At 42.6% G+C, this 24,069-nt stretch overlaps 1 protein-coding gene and 1 non-coding gene across 3 annotated transcripts in view; both read right to left on the reverse strand.

Annotated features, from left to right (window-relative positions):
- Positions 1–2,875: 2,875 nt before the first annotated feature.
- Positions 2,876–24,069, reverse strand: part of Atp5f1c (ATP synthase F1 subunit gamma) — a 24,016-nt gene continuing 2,822 nt past the window's right edge. Inside the window, exons 2-10 of one of the 2 annotated variants that reach the window (XM_021215311.2) lie at positions 15,964–15,998; positions 15,201–15,332; positions 10,598–10,802; positions 10,057–10,200; positions 9,900–9,964; positions 6,439–6,594; positions 5,944–6,040; positions 3,588–3,624; positions 2,876–3,007 (exon numbers count right to left, since the gene is read on the reverse strand). In XM_021215311.2, coding sequence (XP_021070970.1) covers positions 3,618–3,624; positions 5,944–6,040; positions 6,439–6,594; positions 9,900–9,964; positions 10,057–10,200; positions 10,598–10,802; positions 15,201–15,332; positions 15,964–15,998 — 841 coding nt within the window. In that variant the 3' untranslated portion in view covers positions 2,876–3,007; positions 3,588–3,617. The remainder of the gene's footprint in view (positions 3,008–3,587; positions 3,625–5,943; positions 6,041–6,438; positions 6,595–9,899; positions 9,965–10,056; positions 10,201–10,597; positions 10,803–15,200; positions 15,333–15,963; positions 15,999–24,069) is intronic. The other variant, XM_029547403.1, reaches the window with a different exon arrangement.
- Positions 21,787–21,918, reverse strand: LOC115065682. Its single transcript, XR_003845449.1, has one exon. It is a non-coding gene; the product is annotated as a small nucleolar RNA SNORA17 (small nucleolar RNA).

A 24,069-nucleotide genomic window follows, 5' to 3' on the forward strand; every position in this document is an offset into this window, starting at 1 on the left:
TCAACGATTTATTTTTACATGTGTGGGGTTTTTGTCTGCCTGTCTGTCTGCATACCAGAAGACATCCCATGGGACTACAGTTGTAGATGGTTGTGAGTGACCATGTAGGTGCTGGGGAGTTGAACTCAGGACCTCTGGAAGAACATCCAGTGCTCTTAACTGTTGAGCCATCCCTTCAGTCATAAGATTAATGAGTCTGAAGTAGACACACCAAGAATTTCCAGGCTCCAGAATTGGCAGTTAAAACAGAGTCAAGTTACTAAGCATATTTCTATCTATTTCCCTACCTATTATCTATCTACCTACCTATTATCTATCTATCTATCTACCTGTAATTTTAAAGGATTTGTACAAACAAAAGTGAATGTGCAGCAGAGACCTTCTATGGCCCAGGAACTAAGGTATTTACCACATGGTCCTTTATAAAAGTTGTCAAGCCTTTGGAATGTGAGAACTAGGCACTATGCATGCAGGGAAACATTTGAGTCATTACATTTAAAAATAATGTTTTAAAGACTACTTAGGAAAGAAATTCAGTGGAAGATTTATCAGAAGAGACTGGAGAATATACAAAGAAAGGGGAAAATTGCAAATCAATGTAAAATTGGTTTTTACAAAGTGGGACAGAAGGAGGAATCCATCAGTGTGTGGGGGTGGGGCACCCTAGGTCTTTTCTGCATTCAGCTGAATCAGTGTACAATACAATGCACATAAAAGGGGTCACATAAGTCCATCATTCAGAATTATCATAACGGAAACCTATGTTTTCAGGGAGGATTAGGAATGTGGCTCAGCATTTGCTTACTGTGTGAGACTGTGTATATTCCCCTGCACTACACACAACATACAGCTTTCAGATGAAAAACGATCACTGATGAATAGCTTCAAAACCTAAGAGTCATTTGGCGGCCCTGTGGACAAAATTAATTAGGGAAACCACTTTCTAACCATACCCAGGGAAACTGGTGTGTGTGCCACTAAGAATGACAAGAAAATGAGGTCCTGTTCAAAAAGGTCCAGGAATGGAACTCCAAGATGCTAGAAGTGTACTACAGAGCACGTGTAGAAAGTTGAACCAGTGCCTGGAAATACTGGAAATGCTATTCCAAGGTGACTACTCCCTGGCCCCATTGTTTGCTTCTGAACCTAGGCATCCTGCCAAAGTCATCTGGGATGCAAAGGTTGCCTTCATAGCACTCCACTGTCCTGGAAATGGAAGATTAGCTGATTGTTAAACCAAGTCCTGAAGAGATAGAAGCCTGAGAGCACTCAGGAGTCTGAGGCCAGCAAAGACAGGATCCTTTCCTGACAATCACTGACCCATTTACAAGGGGCTCTTCTAATAGAAAGTAACCAGAAATAACTATACGCTCTTCTCCAGAAAGTACTCATCTCCATATTGGTTTCTTTACTCATCAGTTTTCATTTCAGCTTGATAATACAGCTGTTGGGAAAACAAGCTGTTTGAAGAACTTGGAGCTTATGAACTTAGTGGTTTGGCTAAAAGCAATGCATGGGTTCTATATGCTTTTTCAGAACCCCTGTATTACTTTCATAAGAAATGTTCAGTGCCATTTGATTTCGTTCACAGAATAACCCCACTAAGGTTTTTATACAGTATCACTGTACCTTGCTCCTGTTCGCTGTCCCCAGTGCTCCACTCTACTCCCCACAAAAGCTCCCGTTCTCATCACAAAATGTCTTTTCCATCACTCCGCTTCCTCCTCCTTGGGATGTCTTCCTCCCATAGTCCCTCTTCTGCTTTCATGTCCTATGTACGAGTGTATATTTGACACTAAAACTGGAATCATGGAAGAAAAATATACTGTCTTTCTGAGCTTAATTCACGTATGATTCCAATTCCATTGTGATGTGTATCATTCATCTGTTGGTGGACATCTAGGTTGGGTCTGTACCTTGGTAACTGTCAATAGTGCAGAGTTAAAAACACAGGTATGGGGGTGGGGGTGCCGGAGAGATGGCTCAGCAGTTAAGAGCTCTTCCAGAAGTCCTGAGTTCAATTCCCAACAACCATGTGGTGGCTTGTAACCATCTGCAATGGGATCTGATACCCTCTTCTGGTGTGTCTGAATACAGAGACAGTACACTCATACATTAAAATATCAAAAAAAAAAATAATAATCACAAAACAAAAACCAAAGACAACTCCAAAAAACTACAGGTATGCAAATATCCTTAGGGTATGCTGACAGATTTCTTCCAATATATATAACCAAGGGTGGTGGTATACAGCTGGGTCACATGGTAGTTTTGATTTTTGTTGTTTTGATTAACCTTTAAACTGATTTCCAGTGACCTTAAGTGCTGTACTTTAAAGAGAAAATCCCCGACCACCCACCCCCGATGGTATGGCTAACATAACACAGTACATGGAGTCCCTTCAGGCATTCAAATTTTATGAGACAAGTACACTGATTCTTTAGGAGGCCAGAATACAGATCAGATCCATGGAGGTGGAGTTACTGGAAAGAGCATAATGTGTTCTTAACTACTAAGCTATCTCCCCAGCCCTTCAAAACTTAATGGTCAATGTGAAGCATACCTTCTCAATGCATGCAAAATATTATTTAAAAAATTATTGAAACTATCTACGTGCCTGAAGCTCTTAAGCATTTGTGAGGAAGAGTAAGCTGCCCCAGTTTATTTGAATGGCATCTTCCCAGCAAGTCATTAAGACATGCCAAAGACATGCCTGCCTTGGACCCAGAGTTCTAGACCACTGAAGGCTGGCAGAGAAGTGTCAGTCAGACCTGAAATGACCTTCTGCTGAGAGCTTTAGCACTACTACGTTACTATTTTCAACTGCTTAATATTATCTCCTTCCGAAAGCTATAATTATTAATAATGAGACTGATTTTATCATTGTAAGTTGTTTATTGTAAGATAATTTACAAACATCCTGCTGTCTTTGTAACTCAGTGGACCAAGTTTCTTCTGACAAAGACAGCAATCAGTTAAAATCAGCCTGCGCATTTTTCTTCTTTACCTGGAAAACAATATAGAAGAACAGGAGTCAAATAGGATGTCTTGTAGAAAATATCACAGAGAACTGCAGTTACACGGAAGATGCAGGTGGTTCTCCAGTTCTGGTCTGGGGCTCTCTGGGACTTGTGAGGCAAACTAGTTTCATAATACTGTCCCTTCTCATTCCCGCTCACAAGGAAATGACTGTATCTCCAGAGGCTACAGAAAACCGCAGAGTAAAGAGAGAACTCTCCTGTGAGCCAGACATCAGGAGTCAGGCCATAGGTCTGAGAAAAATGAACCCACACTTAATTCTGTATAGTAAGGTCTCTATGCCTAAATGTATTCCTTTATACCTACACCCTCCAGAACACCAAGGCTCACTAGCAGCACCCACACTGAATTCTCTGCTTACTAACTAGTGCTGCCCAAACATACCCACAAGGTGGCTGCACTATAAATCAGCCTGCCCAGCTAGCCTGTCTTAGGGAAGCAACTTTCTTACTTGCAAACTAGTAATGCTAACTAGTAACTGCTAACTTTGGTAATACCTGGCTAGATTTCTTTGCTGGAGGCTTAGGGGAAGAGTGTGTGAACTTTACCTCTTGTCTGAGGATGCAACTTGATTTTCATTAATTCCTGGTTATTATATTAGGAAAAACAAGAGCACAAAACAAGCAGGTTAGGAAGCAATCCACACTAGTTAACTACAGGCCATGCTGTGCATGTTACCCTAAGCATACAATGCAAATAGTTACAGTCTTTAACAACCACTCAATATAAAATGCCATAGACTGCAATGTAGTTAGAAACAATAAAAAAATGTTCATACAAATAGGCAAGACAACATGTAATAATTTTATATCTTTAAAAAATAATAATACAATTGAAAAGATTAAGCTAACAATATAAATATGATTTATCATTCTTTTCTTTTTAACACTAAAAGCAGTGTTTGTATTAAAATCTGAACAAAAAAATCCATTGTAGGTTACAGCACATGCAAACCATTAATAAAAGTGAACCAGTGTTGAGACTGCACAAGTAATTTTTAAAATAAGGACTTATATTATTATATAGAAAGTGAAAATATATTTCCAGCAAGATTACTTTTTCTAAAGTCTCAGTATGTCTCAATCCCCTTCTTCTCATTTTTCCTAATTTTGCTAATGTAAGTGAAGTTTCTCACTTCCCTAAGCAAGAAAAAAGGCCCAGTCCTAAGCTACAGAATTTAGATCTGCACAGTTCGTGCCCAGTAGTTCCCATTCTAGAAGCAAAAAAAGGCCTCAGTGTTCCCTGGTTATCACACCACTCTCAGATTCTGAAAGTCAGTTCTTTACCTCAAACCATGTCACACTTAACATTCAAAGATATGCCAGCTTGGCATTTGGCCATAAGTCATAATGACTTAATCCTAGTATTAGTCTCATGTCACAGGAGACAAAATTCCAGGAACCAGACAGAGTACCTAACCATGTTTATAACCCAGACATCAAAGTCCTGTGATGCTAACAGGGCAGTGATGGCCAGGCTGGGAGATGGGCAGTCCTGACTTTAGGACCAGGATGCTCACCCAGGATAACAAGGCTCTAATTTTTATCATAGTCCATTGACTCAATCCATTTTAGACTCTGCCCCCACAGAGACCAATACAATGTCAATTCCTGATAAAATGGTGTAAGTGCTAAGACAAAGTGAAGTCAGATGCTAAAAGATACCTCACTTAGGTTAGTTTTTTTGGGAAGAAAAGATTCCTCTAGCCCAATCAAGGAAGATGAAGAATTGTCAGATGAAGAATGAACAGAGCAATTGATGAGAGAAGAACAGAAGTCCAGGCAAAACCTTACACCTCTTAGAAATGAGAAACATCATGATGTGTTTAAAGACCTGGAAAGGTCAAGGTAGCCGAGGTCCATGCAAGTAACTACAATATTATACAAGAAAGACTGCTGATGGCCAGAAAATACAGGATCACATACAACAAAGTAGACTTTTTTGCAGGCTACTTTTGTAAAAAACCGGCAAGGTAGCATTTTAGGCCTTGGGGGCTATACACTTTTTTATAACCCTTTACAATATGACCCTGGACCACAGTTTCTCGGTAATCTCCATAATTCTGCATTGTCAGAGATAGTAAATTCTCTGAAAACAAACACTGCCTCCACTCTATCTTGAGGGTCTGGCATCTGTAATTTACATCTTTTGCCAGGCCAGCCTTGATGGCAGCTACTGAGGAGATAGAGAGGCAAGCCTGAGCCTTTGAGTTTGGGAACAGCTTAAGCAACACAGCAAACCCCTTTACATTTAGAAAATGCGAGGGAAAAGGAAAGATTAAAGGGGGATCTAGAAGGTAAAACTCAAGAGAACTTGGTGACCAGTCAGGAGGAGAGAGCCTTAGCAAGCCAAAGGCACTTACAACATTTCCTCTGTCATTACAACCTTGTGCCTGGTAGACTGCACATGGTGGATGACCAATTTAACCTTTCAACAATCCAGAAATTTTCTGAAGGAAAACAGTAAGCTATTTTATGGTACCAATGAAGAATATTTCGTAACTTAAAATTTTCATCATTCACTAATTAAGAGAATTATAAAGACTCAAACCTAAAACTAGTTTTATAACTCAGAAAGTTTGGCTTATAAATGCTACTGAGTTCCAAAAACAGACTTTCCAAATTAATACTGAATTATTCATAACTTTCTTCCGAATTCTTTAGGAAAGTCAACTGCACACAAAGGTCTCTCTCAAGATGGGAAATTAGACTTTAACATTTCAGCTCAAACAAGAAGAATTAAGCAGAGACGCCCTTTCCATCCAGATTTGATGGAAAGACACAAGATGCTGCAGCCAGTCTTCTCGGTTGTAATAGAACAGAAACACTCAAGCAACCAGAGACTCACTGACCCACATGCAGAGAGAACAAACCTTCTTTAGGCACCTGTAGCTACATTACTTACAGAGCGGCAGCCCCAGAGATGATTTCAATCAACTCCTTTGTGATGACAGCCTGGCGGGTGCGGTTGAAAGTCAAGGTCAATTTGTCAATCATATCAGCTGCAAACAAAAGGGATAACAAAATAAAGTTTCAAAAACAGCAATTTCTATTTAATTAATTAAGAGTTGAATTAAATTCTGCTGCAATTTGGATTCCCAAATGGCCTCTCAGGTTGGTAAGAATTTTATCTAGTTATTTTCCACAAGCTACTTTCATGGTGCTTGCAAATCCTCTACCTATCAAGTAAGATGGACACCTCAAGAAAGCAAAATATTCTTTTAACATTTTTGGCACTACTCTGAGCAAAGCTCACACACACACATAGGCACAGGCTCTCAGGCTCTCTGGCTCTCTCGTGCTTTCTCTCTCTCCTTCTCCTTCTCCCTCAGATGCAGTTATGCTCTAAGTGTTCCTGTTGCTAGGTGTGGGCTAGCAATGTCCTCTAGCATGGGCTTACAAGCGTTCTTGCTGGCATTGTCCATGGCGGTCATCCTGGCACTCTGTTCACTGGTGGTGGACTCCTTCAGGGAGTAGTAGATGAGGTTGGCCAGATTGTATTCCTGGTAATTCTGCAGCACATCAGCATCAATGTCATCATAAATGCTCATGGTCTCTGTTAAAATAAGCCAAGAGTTTCCTTGAGGAATATAGATGAAGACCTATTCATTAGAAATAGCTTATGAATAAGAATTTCTATCAATTAGAGAAATCATCTTGAGGTAAATGAATCTGTTCTAATAATTCTATTTCCATAGTATATTATCAGTAAAGTATTTGTCAACAGGCATTTAGCTTTTTACCTCAGAGATAACTTTAAAATTAAGAAGCTGGTATTTAAAATAAGCACTAAATTTCAAAGTTACAGGGTTGGGAAGTTAGCTCAATAAGGAGTGCTGCCTAGCCAGTGCAAGGCCCTTGGTTCAATCCTCAGCTATAGGGGTAGGGTGTAGGGGCTTAGGTTTCACGGTTATAAAGCCCTCTGAATAGCAGCTAGCCAGGTGTTTGTCACATATACATCATTTAGTAATATTTTTGACTAAAAAAAAAAAAAATCAAAGACTAAATCTATTAGTGTTATACAAATCCACCTTAATGATTAGTTACTAAAGAAATACGAATGTCAGTCGGATAGACATGAGGACTGAAACTGAAACTGACATGAGTTTTGGATTCAATATAGATATTTGCCAGATATTTCAAATTCATTCACAACTCCTGAAACAGTACTATGCGGCACCAATCTCAGATGGTATTAACTCCTATTTTATATATTATTGAAAAAATCACGACCCCCAAATACCTTAAAACCAAAACCTCACTGTGATGGTTTGTATATACTTAGGCCAGGGAGTGGTACTAGAGGTGTGGCCTTGATGGAGTAGATATGTCACGGTGGGCGTGGGCTTTAATGCCCTACTCCTAGCTGCCTGAAAGTGAGTATTCTGCTTGCAGCCTTCAGATGAAGATGTAGAACTCTCAGCTCCTCCTGCACCATGCCTGCCTGGATGCTACTATTCTTGTGCCTTGATGATAATGGATGTTGTCCTTAGAGGAAGTGTCTTGGTCCTGTTGTCTATTCACAGCAGTAAAACCCATACTAAGACAGAAGCTGGTGTCAGGGACTGGGGTATTGCTGTGAAAGGCCTGACCATGCTTTTGTTTGGAAGAATGTGGATTTTGAGACTTTGGATTTGGAAAGCAGTGGAATGCTTTTACAAGGGGCCTAATGGGCCATCCTAGCAGGAATATGGAAGACTTTGTTGCTGAGAGTGATCTGAACTGTGCAGACCTGGCCCAAGAGGTTTCAGTGGAGAATTTCAATAGGACTAGAGTCCGGTTTTTTTTGTTGTTGTATTTTAAGAATATGGCTACTTTATGCCCATGTCAGAAGAGTCTGTCTGAGGTTAAAGTAAAAAAACTCAGATTAATTGCATTGACAAAGGAGGTCTCAGAAACACCCATCATAGACTTCGTTCTCTGGTTAAGTCTCATGAAGAGCATTTTAAACAAGCATAGCAAGCTGAGAAAGTAAAAATATAAAAAATATGGTTCTAGTATTAAAGGGGTACCAGGAAGTGAAATGAGGCTGAATCCTGTGTTCAAGGAGATAACAAGGGAGTGGAACTTTGGGGCATGATCCTACCCAGCTCAGTTTAGATCCAGGCATAGTGGTGCAGACCTTTAATCCCTAGAGACAAAGCCAAGCAGATCTCTGAGTTCTAGGCCTGCCTGGGACAGCAAGTTCTAGGTGAAGAAAAGCTTAAATCCAGTCATGGCGATATACACCTTTAATCCCAGAAGACAGGTGTCCTGGGATTTCTACAAAGCAAAGATCCAGGACAGCCAAGCTTAGGCAGCGAAGGACTCGGAAAACAGACAACTGGTAATAATGTAATAGAACAAGGGGGCTATGTTCCAGCCCCAGCAAGCAGCAGAACTCAGCAGGTTCAGTCATGTGGCTCTGGCTAGAGTCGAGGAGAAAGAGATTACTGGGACAATTGATGCTGGTTAGCTGGAACTAAGAAATGAGTGGTGATTGAGAAGAGACCAGCATCACTGAGGTGACATCTTCTGGGAAGTGTTTTCTGAGAGCACGAAGAAGCTGTGTTCCAGAGATACTTAAGGTTGTACCTCCTGCAGCAGCTGGACTTAATGTGCAAGAGTCACCCAGATAGTACTGGTTTTGAAGGCATGAAGGGGTCATGAAGAGCAGTTGAGGCTTGGCACTGTGAGAGNCCATGGAAAGCCATTGGTGAAGGTGCAGCCTCAGTTGCAGGGTATTTGGGGGATTTGAAGCGTAGCACTATGAAGAGAGCCTATTGGTGAAGCCTAGTTGCAGCAGAAGGCCCCAGTGAATTGGAGATGCTAGTACCATGAGATGATCACCAAGAACAGTAGCAGCAGTGGAGTGGATCAACCTGAGCTTAGAGTGCTACAGAGGGCAGAGCTGCAGAAGTAACTCCAGTCCTTCTTGACATTGCCTTGGAAACCCCAAGATGTTTGAAATGCCAGAGCCACGGGCTATTTGCTGAGGAAAGCTGCTAAAAGGGAGTGGAACCCCTCCCAGGAGAAATAAGCTTGTTGCAGTCAACAAAGATGAAAAATGAGTTGGAGATCTTAAGACTGCTTTGACATCAGACATGGAGATGCAGAGTTTAGAGTTTGCCAAGCTGGTTTCCTGTCTTGATTTGAGGATTACAGTTAAGTGACTGAATCTCAAAAGAGACCTTGAACTTTGACCTTTTAACATTGTTGGAGACTGCCATAGACTATGGGGACTCTGGAAGTTGGACTAAATGTATTTTTTATTATGCTATGTTTGGGTATGGCCCCTGTAGACTCATATGTTTGAACAAGCCTATGGGGGCTAGGGAGTGGCACTACTAGGAGGTGTGGCCTTGTTGGGTAGGTGTATCACTGTGGATGTGGGCTTTAATACCCTAGTCCTAGCTGCCTGAAAGTAGCAGCATTCAGATGAAGGGCTGTACATCTGGAGACCAGTCTGGGCTAAATAAGTACCCATGTCTAAGGGGGTGGGTTGGGGTGTGTGTGTGCAATTATACACAACCCCCCAAAGTAAACAAATGTAAAAGTCCACAGATGAAATGTAATTTAAGGAGGAAGATACTTCTACAGTATGTTGTTACTGAGCAAAGACAAGATGACAGAGATCAGTGGGCCATAAAAATTAGTTATTGTGAGCATTTTAAATCTCTTATCTTCAACATCTGACTGCACAGCAGTTGTTTGCAAACATCATCAAGCCAATTTTTAGCAAGGCTTTTTAGTCACTGAAAACAGGAGCATGCTTAATGACATTGACTCCACTTCAGACACTGACACTAACTAATAAGCATTGCCTTTCCTCAATGTACAGAGGTTTCCTGACACCACACCTGCCGTGTGAAAGTGGCTTACCAGCAGACGCAATGGTATTCAGAGAGAAGATGGGCTTCTCTTCTGTCTTGTAGGAGATAACAGACCTGAAATGACAGATGCACACGTGAATAGCAAAGTAATTTCTAAACTAAGCAGAGATTCACATCAAAGACCTTGGAATTCTAAATATTCTTACTTGAACTGATTAAAAATGATAGAGCCTTCATCAAATTCATATCCAGAATTTAACAACTCAAGGGCAATGGCTGATGCATCTCCAAAAGTAGGGGGCTTCCGTCCCACATCTTTGAATGACACCAAAAACTGATCAGAATGAGTCCTGGAGATTACATAAAATAGGTTAATGAGATATTGTATTGTAAGAAAATAGCAAAAGAAAAAAGTTATTACAGGCTTTTTTAGGGATGTGGGTGGTGGGTTGCCTTGACAGGCTGTCTTATATTCCTTCTGTTCAATCTTAATGGACTAATGTTCCTTTCTAGTATTTCTAGGCTGTGACAACCCTGATGATTCCTTTAGCTTAATGCCAATAGTTCTGGTAATCTTCATTGTATTCCACTCCTGGTATTGAAGTAATGTACACACACGCACACACACAATGTAAGGAGCAACATACAGAATATACATACAATGTATCATGAAAACCTTTTCCCTATCAGAGTCTCCCATTAACTCATGTTTCCACTCTTCAGAACATGGAACACTTGTCGCATTACCTATAAAGTATGCCCTTGATTTTCTCACCAACTCCAACAATCATAACTTCTTTCCCAGCTGCAGTGAGGGCGGCCACTTCATTCTTCATCTGTTTAGCCACTGAGGAATGAATAGCGCCACAAAGCCCTCTATCTGAGGACACACCAATAATGAGGTGCTTCTTCTTGTCCTCGGGTGACTTAATATCAGCCTTCTCATACAGAGCTAGAAAACAAAATGAGAAGAGTACTGAAATAAAATTTCCATTCTGCATGTCTCAGGTGGCTGGCTCCTGATGAGCATAACCAGGGACATTTGTGTATTTATTCTAGTATAACCAGGAAGACCACCACCAAGGTGCCTAAGGATCAACTGGTGGCCACTTTTTTTGTTTTGTTTTTAAATATTGACTAAAATGCCTAGATACAACCAAAAGGAGAATAGAATACAAAAGTACCTGTTTAGCTAAAGATCAGATTTCTATACAATGTAAATTCCCAGCACAGAGCAAAAAAAAAAAAAGCAAGTATTGACTGAGCCACTCATGTAATCTGTACATCATTGAGCTCCTGTGCTATAAAAATTGTTGATACTGAAGTTATGGGTGTGAATTTATTTTTGGCATTACTATATCAACTTTCCTGGTCTGGTTTTCTAAGAGGTAGAGGAAAAGAAAATTAAGTCAGATTAAAGATACCTGGATCTTACAAAATGAATTACCTGTGACAGAAAACAAGAAGTTGAGGGGCTGAAGAGCCATCAGACCCAAGGGTGGCTTGCAATAGCTGGCTGCTGCCAGGACTCCACATCTTCACAGCCACTACATGCACTCACCTTAAGAAAACCATTTCTGTTTTCATTACGTGTCCCCTCCCCAAGCTGAAAGAACAGGAAACTACAAAGTCTACAGAGTGTGGAGAACACATACAGCTTTTAGATTTTATTACTACACAGCATAAACTCCTGCCCCAAATTTGAGATATTTAAATGAATGTCCATTTACTGTCTGGCAGTAGAACTGTTCAGCAGCTTAAATACTTCAGAAGCTGCCAGGAGCGTCTGTCCTGACAGCTCCATTACACAAACCTGTCAGCTCTGTCGGGCAATTTTGCCTACAGTAAATGAAGAGTTTTGTGGTTAGAGACATGGAGGAAGGATTCCTTACTAGCAAGAAAGGTAACCAATAAGTAACTTCCCTTTTCAGGCAAATAAGCTAGAGATTTGAAAAGAACTACTTTCTTTCTGAACATTAACTTAGTTTCAATTTCTGATTGAGCAAACTAGGAAATAAGTGTTCACAGTGTAGGGAGCCGAAGGTGTCACTCAAATGCTCAAGAGTATAGTGAAAGGCCCTGGGTTCCACCTTGTACAGATTATTCAGTGCCCAGTATGGCACACTTTATGCAAGTTAGATATCCAAGCCTTCACTGGCTGAAGCAGCTCAGTAGCTGTAAATGAAGTACTTTAAAAATAAGCCCCTTCATCTGAGGTCTGTGCTCTAGTTTTTCTTCATGTAAAATGTCCTTTGGCAGGATGAAGTGTATGCTAAAAAAGATATGGAGGAATGGAAGAGAACTTATCCCAAAAGGCAATCACATCTAATGCATATACATGCTACTATATATACAGATCATGGTAGCTTTAATTTGGAAACAACGAAACTTCAGTTGAAGTTAACTCTTCTGAATCTTTTGGTAATCCTGGCCTTTTTTTTTCCTTTGTATTTATGTGCTTGTATGTATTTGTGTCTATGTACATGTACACATGTGAGGGTGGCCTTGGAAACCAGAAGGGGGTAATGGGTCTTCTGGAAAAGCAAGAGTTCTTGCCACCTCTCCAGTCTCCCCATCTTTTTTACTCTCGTTCCCTTCTATGTTTAGCAAGTGTTTATTGTCCTAGGTGTTGGACCCGCAGGGAAGATATTTCTATTCTAGCACAGTCATTCAAATAATAAAACAAACAAGGACACAATGGATCAAGTTATAATTGTTAGGTTAAAAAGAACCCTGCCCCCACGGGAATGGGGAGGAGATGGCCCAGTTGGTAAGTGCTTGCCCCACAACCATGAGGACTTAACAGTGACTTTACTATTGAGCCATTTTTCCAGCCTGTGCTTCAGTTTTTGATGTGGCAAGAACCATCTTTCTCCAATCTCAAGGTCATTTAAGTATAAAGAACATTCTGACAGTCACAGGACAGACCCAAGAAGATCCAATTGCAGGCTGTTTGATGACCTTGTATCTAACCGCTGTGAGATTGCTCAGGGTCCATGTTCCTTTCTGTGACTAGCTATCGATTTATGAACAGATGTTGTCATGAACGCTGGGCCAGGATTTGACAGTAGTATCTTGGGCCATACAAACAGGGTCTATGCTATCTTCCAGACTCTTCTCACGACTCTATACCATTCAGTCAGTGATGTGGATAAGTGTATGGATACTTTGTGTGTGTAGAAGCCAGAGGAGGACAGCAGGTGTCTTCCTCAGCCACAGCTCTACCTTGTTTCTTGAGACAGGCTCTTTCACTGAAGCTGGAACTCTCGGTTTTGACTAGTGTGACTGGCCAGTGAGCCCAGTAGAGAGATCCATCCATTTGTCTGCATCCCAGCACTGGAGTACAGATGTGCACCAACGTTTCTGCTGTTTACATGGGTATATTCCTTAAGCTTAAGTCACTGTTCTACTGCCCTCATGGGCAGCCCACTCCAGTCTTGGGACAGTGTGCTTTGCTAAATAAACTGCTGTCTATATTTTCTATCTCTTCATTGAATTCTTTTCTTCAAGATGAAAACACTGAGAACCCTGTCATAATGACATGAGGAATAAAGTATAGGAAGTGACATGGGAAGATACTGGGGTGGGAATAAAAGATGGCTTGAAGGGCCTGCAGAGCAAGTGACTGTGGAAGATGGTTTGAGGGGCCTGTATAAAGCAAACTAAGAAAGGATCAGCAGCAGTGTGGGCAGGGAAGTGACACAGGAACAGAACTGCAGAGAGGCTTGAGAGCCACTGGCCACTACACTAACTGTAATGAGAGTTGCAGGGACAGAATGAAGTTGCTCACAGGTAACCACTGCAGCCTGGGGTGAGAGGACACTAGAGAAGAGCAGAAGCAAGGTAGCACCTAGAAAGCTCTGGAGGACTGAGCAATGGGCACCCATCTTAACCTGCCACGACCTCCTTCCCCTTCAAATCTGCCAGCACGCACTTTCCATAGAAAGTTCAGGATTCTTTGAGGGGCCCAGGGGACAGATCTTTTTTTTTTTTTTTTTTTTTTAAAAAGATTTATTTATTTATTATATGTAAGTACACTGTAGCTGTCTTCAGACACTCCAGAAGAGGGTGTGAGATCTTGTTATGGATGGTTGTGGGCCACCATGTGGTTGCTGGGATTTGAACTCCGGACCTTCGGAAGAGCAGTCAGGTGCTCTTACCCACTGAGCCATCTCACCAGCCCCAGGGGACAGATCTTAATCCAGTGTAAGACAGCATGATACTGCAAGAATTTAGATAATGTGATTGCAGTTAAGATGGGATGTTTCCTACCTCTTTAATTTTGCTCATCTCTAAGACAAATAATCAAATCAATACAAAAGCATCTAAACACAAAATCTAAGTTCTTGCCACCTTTCTCTGCAGGAAAAGCAATCGAGAACAGATTATATACAGCTGAGTCCTTGACTGGTGCGCTTTCCCTCTCACTGTCCCCACCCTGCTGTCCTAATACAGCACCCCCGTTATGAACAGGGTGACTGCCATTTCTCAGTCTGTCGGTGTAATAACTCAGGAAAGGTTCTGGGCTATTTCAAGTTAACAGTCATAGACAATGCTTGTACACAGGCTTTGTAGCAAAACATAGAGGGCTCCTGTTCACACATGTGACCATGTCCCCAGACTGGTATGCAGAAATGACATGTGCATATAAATTCACATGTGTGAGAGCATGAGTACATGGAGTGCGCATAGCAGGCTTGCCACTATGCCAGGGACCCTAGGTGCTCCCTGCTGATACCACAGGAACTAACCAACTTGAGGAAAGGCTTATTTTTACACTTCCAAGCAACAGTTCATCACGGGGGGGGGGGGTGCTCTGCCATGTAACTTCTAAGAATCTGCTCTCTCTCATTCCATTCTAGTCTACTCTCTCCTCTCCTCTCCTCTCCTCTCCCTCCCTTGCCCTGCCTTTCCCTCCTCACCAATAAACTTTGTATTATGTCTGTCTCATGGCCTGATTCCTCAGAGGGATGCCTCTGTATGAGCCTGCCCAGGCACCTCCCTTCCACCACACCAACACTGCCTTCCATCGTTTTATAAAACACAACACGGAGCCATGGCAGGGACCCAGAGGCAAGAACTCAAACAGAAGCCATGGAGGGTGGTCATTCCTCACAGGCTTTCTCTGCTCTATCTACAGCTCAGGTCTGCCTGCACAGAGCTGGCCTAGCCTACTTAGCAGTCAAGATGATGTCTCACACACATGCCCACAGGCCAACCTCAAGGGGGCAATCCCTTAGCTGGGATTCCTTCTCTCCAAGTGTCTCTGATGAGAATAGACAAAACTACCCAGCACAGAATACTGTGAGCATATCATCTCTGCGTGGCAGGCAAATGATCCCTAACTCACCCAAGGAACCTGTTCCATACACTCGAGCAGGCTTCAGCTCCCGCTCAGCCCGGGCATACTTCGCAGCTGCCACCATCTTCATAGACTTGGTAATTTTCTGGATGTTTTTGATGGACTTCAGTCTCCTGGTAACTAAAATATTGAAGTGTATGTTAGAAAAGGGAGGCACCAGTATCATCATCCGTGAATTCAGAGGTTCTACTCAAGTGCCAAGCAGAATAATTAGCCTTCATTGGCAAGCAGCTAGCTCTTATCTAATCTAAATGCACGAACTAGTCAGTAGCCATCAAGAAGCGAGACTGGTTGGGACATGGAATGATCATTACATACACATATGATATTGAATTGGACAACAATGGCCTTACCTACTTACTTCATACCAATATTTTTAGTTGTTTTAATACAAACACACTGAAATCGTAAAGATTTACTTGTTACATTATTGTGCAGACAATAAAGACCAACATTCTTTTGTGTCATCTCATATGGTCTTTCAAAAACAAACAAACAAAACCAAACCCCAATATATATAATTGTTATTTTGCACGAGTGCACGTGTGGGCCAGTACCACTGTGTGGATATGGAGATAAGAGGACAACTTACAGGAGTTGACTCTTTCCATTGAGGTCCCTCCTCAAGCTTTGTGGCTAGAACCTTTATCTGCCTGCCCAACTAGCATACTTTAAATAGAAATGAAGTTATTTCTTTTTGTCAAACTTCAGTTTGTCTTAATTTGCATATACAGAGAGACAACATACTTACTATCTTTCAGAGTTGCCATGTTTCGAACTTGGATCCTGAGGATAAAGAATTAAAAAATACTTAAGTTCTTTTGTTCTACAGGAGCTTTGCTACACAAGTGTCATTAGTTAATGCTTCCGTTAATACACTACATAGGCACACTATCACATACAGGACTGGACTCAGTGTCTGTGACTAGAAATGTTTGCACATTCACGCTCTAGCATGAACAGCAAACTCTAAAGCACTGACCCCCGATGGCTTTCCCAACACTAGATTTCTCCTTCCACACCTCTGCTTACTTTACTCCTGAGGCAGTAAAGCCTTTCCCATTGTTAGGCTGTCTAATTACACTTAAAATTCAGGACTGATGTTCAATCCCACTCCTATGATGCAATTAAAAAGAATACTCAAGCCAAGCCAGACACTGGAAGGCAGACACAGGTGGATCTCTGTGAGTTCGAGGTCAGCCTGGTCTATAGAGTGAGTTCCGGGACAGCCAGAGCTAGATAGTGAGACCCTGTCTTAAAAACAAAACACTGGGCTGGTGAGATGGCTCAGTGGGTAAGAGCACCTGACTGTTCTTCCGAAGGTCCAGAGTTCAAATCCCAGCAACCACATGGTGGCTCACAACCATCCGTAACAAGATCTGATGCCCTCTTCTGGAGTGTCTGAAGACAGCTACAGTGTACTTACATATAAAAAAAAAAAAAAAATAAAAAAAAAAAAAAAACAACAACAACAAAAAAAACCACCATAAAACCAACAACAAAAATTCCACTCAACGCTTTCACACTGGAGTGACCCCAAGTATTTATTTTAACTTGGAGACCAGAGGACAATTTTTTCATATCAATAAACATTTCCTAAAGCTTTTACATTTGGGGCTAATGAACAAATGTCCTCCAAACATTATTTCAGACAAGATTCACAAAAATTCAATTTGCAGAAAAATTTAATCAAACATTTGTTGTCTTTAAAATTAGAGTGCTAATACAGAAAAGTAAGACTGATTAGACTTAAAGGAAATATCCCATAAACTGAGATCTCAATCCTAGGAGGAAAGACAGCATGTTACTAACCATTACCTCTAACGGGGCATGGCAGTGCACGACTTTAATCCCAGCACTCAGGAGGCAGAGGCAGGTAGATATACCTGAGTTGGGGACCAGCCTATTCTACAAAGCAAGTTCCAGAACAGTCAGGGCTACACAGAGAAACTTTGTCTTGAAAAACCGAAAAGAAAACCAAAACAAAACATTTTAATCTTTGGATTAATACATGCTACTAATACCGGGAGTCAAAGCTATGCTAAAAATCAGCTAATCTGTGCAGAGAGGAACTAAGAAGGGCACCTTCAGAATAAACTTCTGAAGGACAAAGTCTTGTTAGGGAGCAGGAAAATAAAGTCACGGGGAAGTGAGGGCCGCAGGCTGTGTTGGAATATTAAATGTTTAATATCTTAAATAATTTTTCTTATAGATGGCCTAGGAGTTTTACACACTTTTACACACACACACACACACACACACACACACACACGACATGAAAACAATGGGAGTTACTTGGAGCAAGAGAGGTGATGAGCAGTGAATAAGGATGACAAAGATAAGACCCATCAGAATGCTACCACAGAATCCACTTCTGGTACACTACCTAAAAACCATTTCTAGAACCCAGTAACAAGTCTAAGAGTGGACTCCAGGCCCCTAGCATTCCAACAGCTATAGCTTGGGTACTCCTGTCTCGTTTCTCTGTCCATGCTACGATTTAGATCACTCTTGATAAAGCCTTGTTTCCATTAATGTTTTTTCTTTCTTTTAAATTAGGTATTAGGAACAATATGATAGCTTCCACCGTTATAGGAGTGGGCAGAGAACCACGATGCAAAGCTATACACTACATGGACTCCACCCTAACCTACACGTCTGGTAGAATTTGTTCCAAACTTGACTTTTTAGAGCTTGTATTAATTATATACATTAACAGGTTTCATTATGACATTTACACACATGTATGTAATGAATTTTCATCACCATAAATCCCATCATCCTCTTGTTCCTCTCTCCCACTTCCTCTTCCCAATCAATCGTCCTTCTACTCCATGTATTTTTTTCCTACCCCCAGCCCCGGTCCCTTTTCTGGTGAACCAATGAGTTTATTTAGGGTTCCTTACCGGAGTAGGAATAAGGGGCTATTTGGAGGCGCAAGAGCAACTTACCAGTGCCCGAACCACTGAAAAAAATGCCTCTTCCTCCCTCAGCAACCCGGAGCTGCCTACAGAGCCTCAGGAAGGGGCGGGGCCCTGAGCTCCTCCCACCTGGCAACTGTTAACTGCCAATAAAGTCTCACCCAGACTCCCCTCCTTCGTGAGGATGGCTGAAGCAATGTCTGCAGGCCATCACAACTGTGCATAAGAGTGCCACAGCCTTGCAATGCCAGACGACTGAGTTCTACAATACTCCACCTGATGGTGGCTCTTACACATTTTCTATCCTTTGGGGATGATCCCGGGCTTTGGAGGGAGTGGTACAGATATCCCATTTAGAGCTGAGCATCCTACAGTCATGTCTTCTAAGCGCCCTCACGAGCTGTATGAATCTCTGCTAACGCCGACGGCACTCATTCGTAGGCATAAATAAACGTTAAGTATTTAGGAGGCAGCCTGGTAGGAACACCACACCCACTTAGCAAGGCAGTAGTAGCAGCTTTCCAACTAAAGCTGATTCCCAGGTTTACAGCACCAGAGGTGAATCCCCTGCCACACGATAAGAATCAAAAACAATCAGAAAGTAGATGTTTAAGGAAAAGATGTTTATAAGCCCACAAATTAGATTTCAGATGGCAGTCCCCAGCACGCAATGAGGATGGGATGGACTCTGGCATGTGATGTAGGCAGAGCACACAGGAGACGACCCATGAACACATTCTTAGAGGAAAGAACCAGGGGCTCTATGTAAGGATTTACGTGGACTCTGGAAGAAAAGGTAAGCTCTCAGGAGGAGCTGATTTTTGAGTAAAACATAGTTAAAGACTAGGGGGCTAACTGGAAGTGTCTAATGCAAACAAGAGCAGTTCTGAGAGTTTAGGTACAAATCAGAAAACCAGGAGAGATCGTAGTTGATTCGAAAATCTAAGACTGACAAAAGCAAAGCACATCCAATAACAGTAGGTTAAAGTAGAGGGAAGTGTCCCAATTTTACAAAGAAAGTACTAACCTAACACTGGAACTACATAAATGCACAAATAAAAACACAGACACTAACACCTCACATAAACTCAGGCACAAAAAATATTTTTAAAATTCTGCCCCATGACCAGGTAGGGAGTATTTCAGCTATGTGATGCTTCTTTACTATTTAAAAATAATACAGGCCCATCACACTAACAGGCCAAAGAGGAAACATTTTCAGATGCAGAACCATCAAACAGAATCTAGCACTACTTCACAACAGCGCCTCGGAAAACCAGGGCAGAAAACTTCCTTAAGCAAAACCTGTAACTTTATGGTGAGAAACTATAAGCTTTCCCCCCAAATCTGGGAACGACCTAACAAGTACTTCCAAGCCCAAGTCACAGCTAAGGCAGCAAGTTTAAAAAAAAAAAAAAAAAAAGAACAGAAAAGAAAAGCTCATCTCCATAGATGGCACAACTGTCTATTTAGAAATTCCCAAAGAATCTGGAGTGGAAAAACAAGCCCTTGTCGCCAGGGAGATGGCTGGGGGTGGGGTAAGAGAAATTGCTATGTAAGGATAAGGACCCGTGAGGCTGCTACCCTACAAAGAACTGCAGGCAACTGAGTAGGCCTGGGAGCCCAAGAGGCAGCCCCGGGGAAGAACACATCAACTGGTCACCCAGTGACCAATGGCCAGCCCCGAAAGCATACATACAAACAGCAGTATAGACTCAACACGCTCTTCTTAAGGCTATGTATGTGTAGACTGTAGGGTAAAGGGGCCAGGGAAAGAACACCCAGACCTTGACTCCGAGCCCAAGCCCAGGGCCAAGAACCAGAATCCCACCAATCCTCACCCTGGAAGGCTCCCCCCACCCCCACTCCCCAGAAACCCTATGTAAAGGCTACCTTCTATTCAGTTGTTGCTCCTTGCCAGAGCAGACGCAGCCTCTCTCCTGGATTTTGCCCTTTCAGTAAATCTCTGTGTGAGGTTTGTTGTACAGTGTAACTCTTTTTAAAAAGACTTTCTAAACTTTTTATTAGTTCTTTGTGAACTTCGCATCATATACCCCAAGTCCACTCATTTCCCCCTCGCCTCTTACCTTCCTTCCAACCACCCAGATAGAAATGGAAGCTGTAATGCATTACACACACGGTGTGACACATTACAGGAAACCCTTGTTCTTTGCTTTCAAATGTGCATTGCAATGACTCATGGGCTAGTACAAGGCCTCTGGCTTCTGCTGTTCTTATCAATACTAGAACCTCACTGGGACTCCTCTTGGATTTCCAGTTGATGTCCTGTGTCACAGAGATCCTGTAGTTTTGGATCTGTAGGACTGCCCCTCATGCACTCCAGCAGGTCGTTGATGGGGTAGATGTTGGGGCAGACCATCTGAAAGCCATGCATGTGGGCCTGAGAGGTATCAGAGATGGTCAGCCCATCACGTTCTCATGCCCTTGGGGCTGGCTCACCACAACCACTGCAACCAGGGCCAGCTCTCCCACTCTCATAATCCAGGGGTCTGCTTTCTGATCTGCCACAGATGATGTGGGATGAGAGGAGGGTGCCTCTCCCCCGTCTGCGCCACCTCCCAGCAGACAAGAAGCGATCCCCGCATCCATGACTAGCTCTAGTACTCAACCTAGGCAAGGTGCAGGGCCTGTTCTCCTGTGCTGTAGCAGATGAGGGGCAGGGCCAGCTCTCCCACCATAGGTAGCCAGGGGCGAGGGTGGGGGACATGACACTACCACATGGCAGTCAAGAGGCAGGGCTGGCTCTCCCACTTTCATGACCCCAGGCCCAGTTTCCTGCCTGTAGGTGGTGAGGGGTGAGGAGGGTATCATCCATGCCACTCAGGGAGATGAGTGGTAGGACCCCTCTCTCATGCTCTCATCCTCGGGTGGCCAAGGCCAACCAGAAACCCTCCGTACTGCAGCTGGCTATGGGCAGTGCCAGCTCTCCCTCCATGCCCAGGTGAGGGTGGAGTCAGTTCTGTACAGCCCTCAGACATCAACCTGTCTCCAGTGGCAGCCCAGGCCAGGGATATCCACCTGGCCTTTGGTGATAACAGACACCTGCTAGTGCAAGGACTCATCTGGGTCCATGTCAACACAGGCCAGAACCCCATCATGGTCCCATGTGGCCTCGCCAGCTATTCCTATCAGGCCATTCCTAACTACCTTCAGTTTCCAAGTCTGCATCTCTTCATTGTACCTACATCCCTTTATTTCTCTTTTCTATTCCATTTCTCTCCCTCTTACTTGTTCATCTTGGTGGCTCCTGAGTCTCTTGAGTGTTGGGGTCTTGTCAGGCATGATCTCAAGAGTTCTCTGCTCTGCCTGTACATTATGGTGCCAGGCAGGAGTCATCTTGAGCATGGTATGCCCCCACCAGGCTGCTGTTCATCTCAGGCTAGCTCTCTTTCCAGGCCCCATGACCCTAGCCTGGTGGTCCTTTCTGGCTCACTCCTCTACTGGTCCACCCAAGTGTCCATCTATCTAGGAGCCCTCCAGTCTCCAGCTTGCTTCCCATCCTCAGAACCTGTCCAGGCTTGCCTGGCAACAGACTAATTTGTCTCACTGTCTCAGGCTAACTCTATGTCCAGGCCCTCTGCCACCAGACTAGTGGTGGTCTGGTCTCAGGCTTGCTTCTCAGGTCTTCAGAGAATGTTAGGCTACATATCATTCAGATGTCCATAGGTCAGAACACTGAGCGTAGACATAGCCTCTCTCCTCTCAGCCACCTACAGACGCACATGTGACACAGGAGCCACATCTGCAACGCCTCTAGGGGCAGGTAGTGCAACTTTTGTGTATTCCTTGGCTTTTGATTGCCAGGATACCTCTTGGAGCAAAGCCGTAGCACTTTCACTGGGGAAACCTCCTCCTGCATGAGACAAGCTATTACACCTGTACTGGGAAAAGCTTCCTCAGCAGCGGGGTGTGTGTGTGTGTATGTGTGTGTGCGCGCGCGAGTGTAAAACACTTCTGTGGGGAAGCCTTTCCCTTCAGATCTGCAAGACTTACATATACAAATACATATATGCATTCAGTAACAACAAGAGTGAGGACCTGAGTTCGAATCCCTAGGACCTACATAACAGATCAGGCAGGGGGTGTTAACAGAGGGATCACTGGGGCTTGCTGGCCACCAGCCCAGCTCCAGGTTCTGTGAAAGAACCTGGTTTAAGGCAACCAGGATGCCTGTTGTCCTTCTCCAACATAGAGTTAGTGCACACCACACACACACACACACACACACACACACACACACACACACACACACACTAGTAATAGTCATTCCAGTGAGGTAGCAGATAGGGGGTTAATATACGTAAAAGCTAATGGCTTTTATATAGACCCTCAGCAACCACAGGGTTTAGTTTTAAGACCCTTTTTTGGATACTAAACCCTTGGTGTTCAAGTCCAATATATGAAATGGAATAGTATGCTCAATCTTCAGTTGTAAAGTCACAAAAAAGGATGGTCAGTCATCCCAGCACAAACAGTTGCAGTATGAAGTTAAGACGACAATTATTTTTCAATAAAAAAGCACCCAAAGTGGAAGTAGATATGTGTATAAGGCCTGCATGAAGGGAGCCAAAATATTGAGGAATGAAATTAAAATTTTAAATAAATGAAGACTGCACAAATGAAGACTTCACAGCTAAATGAAGGTTCACAGCTACAGAAACAACACTGCCAAAACCCAATTCTCTTCAACTTGATATATGACTCAACACAATCCCACCTATAAGCTGCTGCGGCCATGAATAAACTGTGTTAGAGTTTCTATGGGAATGCACATGACCTGTGGTCATGAGCAAGAATGAAGAGAGGAGTGGAAGCTCTGCCCGGAGACTAATAACGTTACAGGAGTTAAAGCTGGTTAGTGGACAAGGAGCTGGGCACTCACACACAGACACACACAGACACACACACACAGACATTCGTCTAAACAATGATCCTACTTCTATAACCAAGTGATCATGGACCTAACGCTTCTGGAAGACAAACACCATAGTAGAAAAAAATGAGGTTGGATTTTATAAAATTAAAATCTTTGCAAAACTATCTCTTGATAATAGACTTACACATAAAATATAAACCTCTTCAAAGCTTCTTTTAAAATTTTTGTTTAGCTGGATGAGTTTTGCCTTAAGTTGTCTGTGTATCAGGTCTGTGTAGTCCTTAGGTTAACAGAGGACATCAGAGCCCCTGGGACTGCAGTTACACACAGCTGTGAGCCATCATGTTGTTGGGAAATTGAAGCCGAGTCCCCAGGAAGAACAGCCCTCTAACCCCCCCGAGCCATCTCTCCAGCTTCTAAACCTCTTTAAAAAGAAAACCAAAAAACACTCCTGTATACAAGCCGTGTGAGATGACAAGGCACAATGTCAATGTCAAGAGGAGCACACATGAAGAGCTGGTCTCTCCATCTACCGCCAGAGTTCTGGCGATCAAACTCGGTCAAACTTGGTGGCAAGTGCCTTTACCCCCTGAGCCATCACAATGGCTCTAAAATATGTGAAAGCATAGACAACTCACAAAATGAGCGAACTGTATCACACCACTATATACATGGTATCAAGTGGTGAGCAGGGCAGAGGAATGGCTCTAAGTGGTGGGCATGGATATGAACTCTCTATACCTTATGTTCAACATCATATAAATCTAAAACTACACTGGAAATGAGTTTTTCCTCTTAATTATAATTCTCAAATGCAGATTAGAGAATGATGTATGCTTTATGCCTCAGTATTGCTGTTAGGCATTTAAAAATCTAAGGATAATATAGTTTATAACCCAAACAGTTGTTTTAAAAAGTCAATCTCTTGGCTTCTAAATTGGGGTATGCAACACTGTGATACAGCATTTGCCTGTCATGTTCAAACCCTGAGGTGAGTCTCTAGCACTAGAAAAAAATTAAAAAAAGAAAAAAAAAAAAA

Source organism: Mus pahari, chromosome 16 (assembly GCF_900095145.1).
Source record: "Mus pahari chromosome 16, PAHARI_EIJ_v1.1, whole genome shotgun sequence".
NCBI classification, from domain to species: Eukaryota; Metazoa; Chordata; class Mammalia; order Rodentia; family Muridae; genus Mus; species Mus pahari.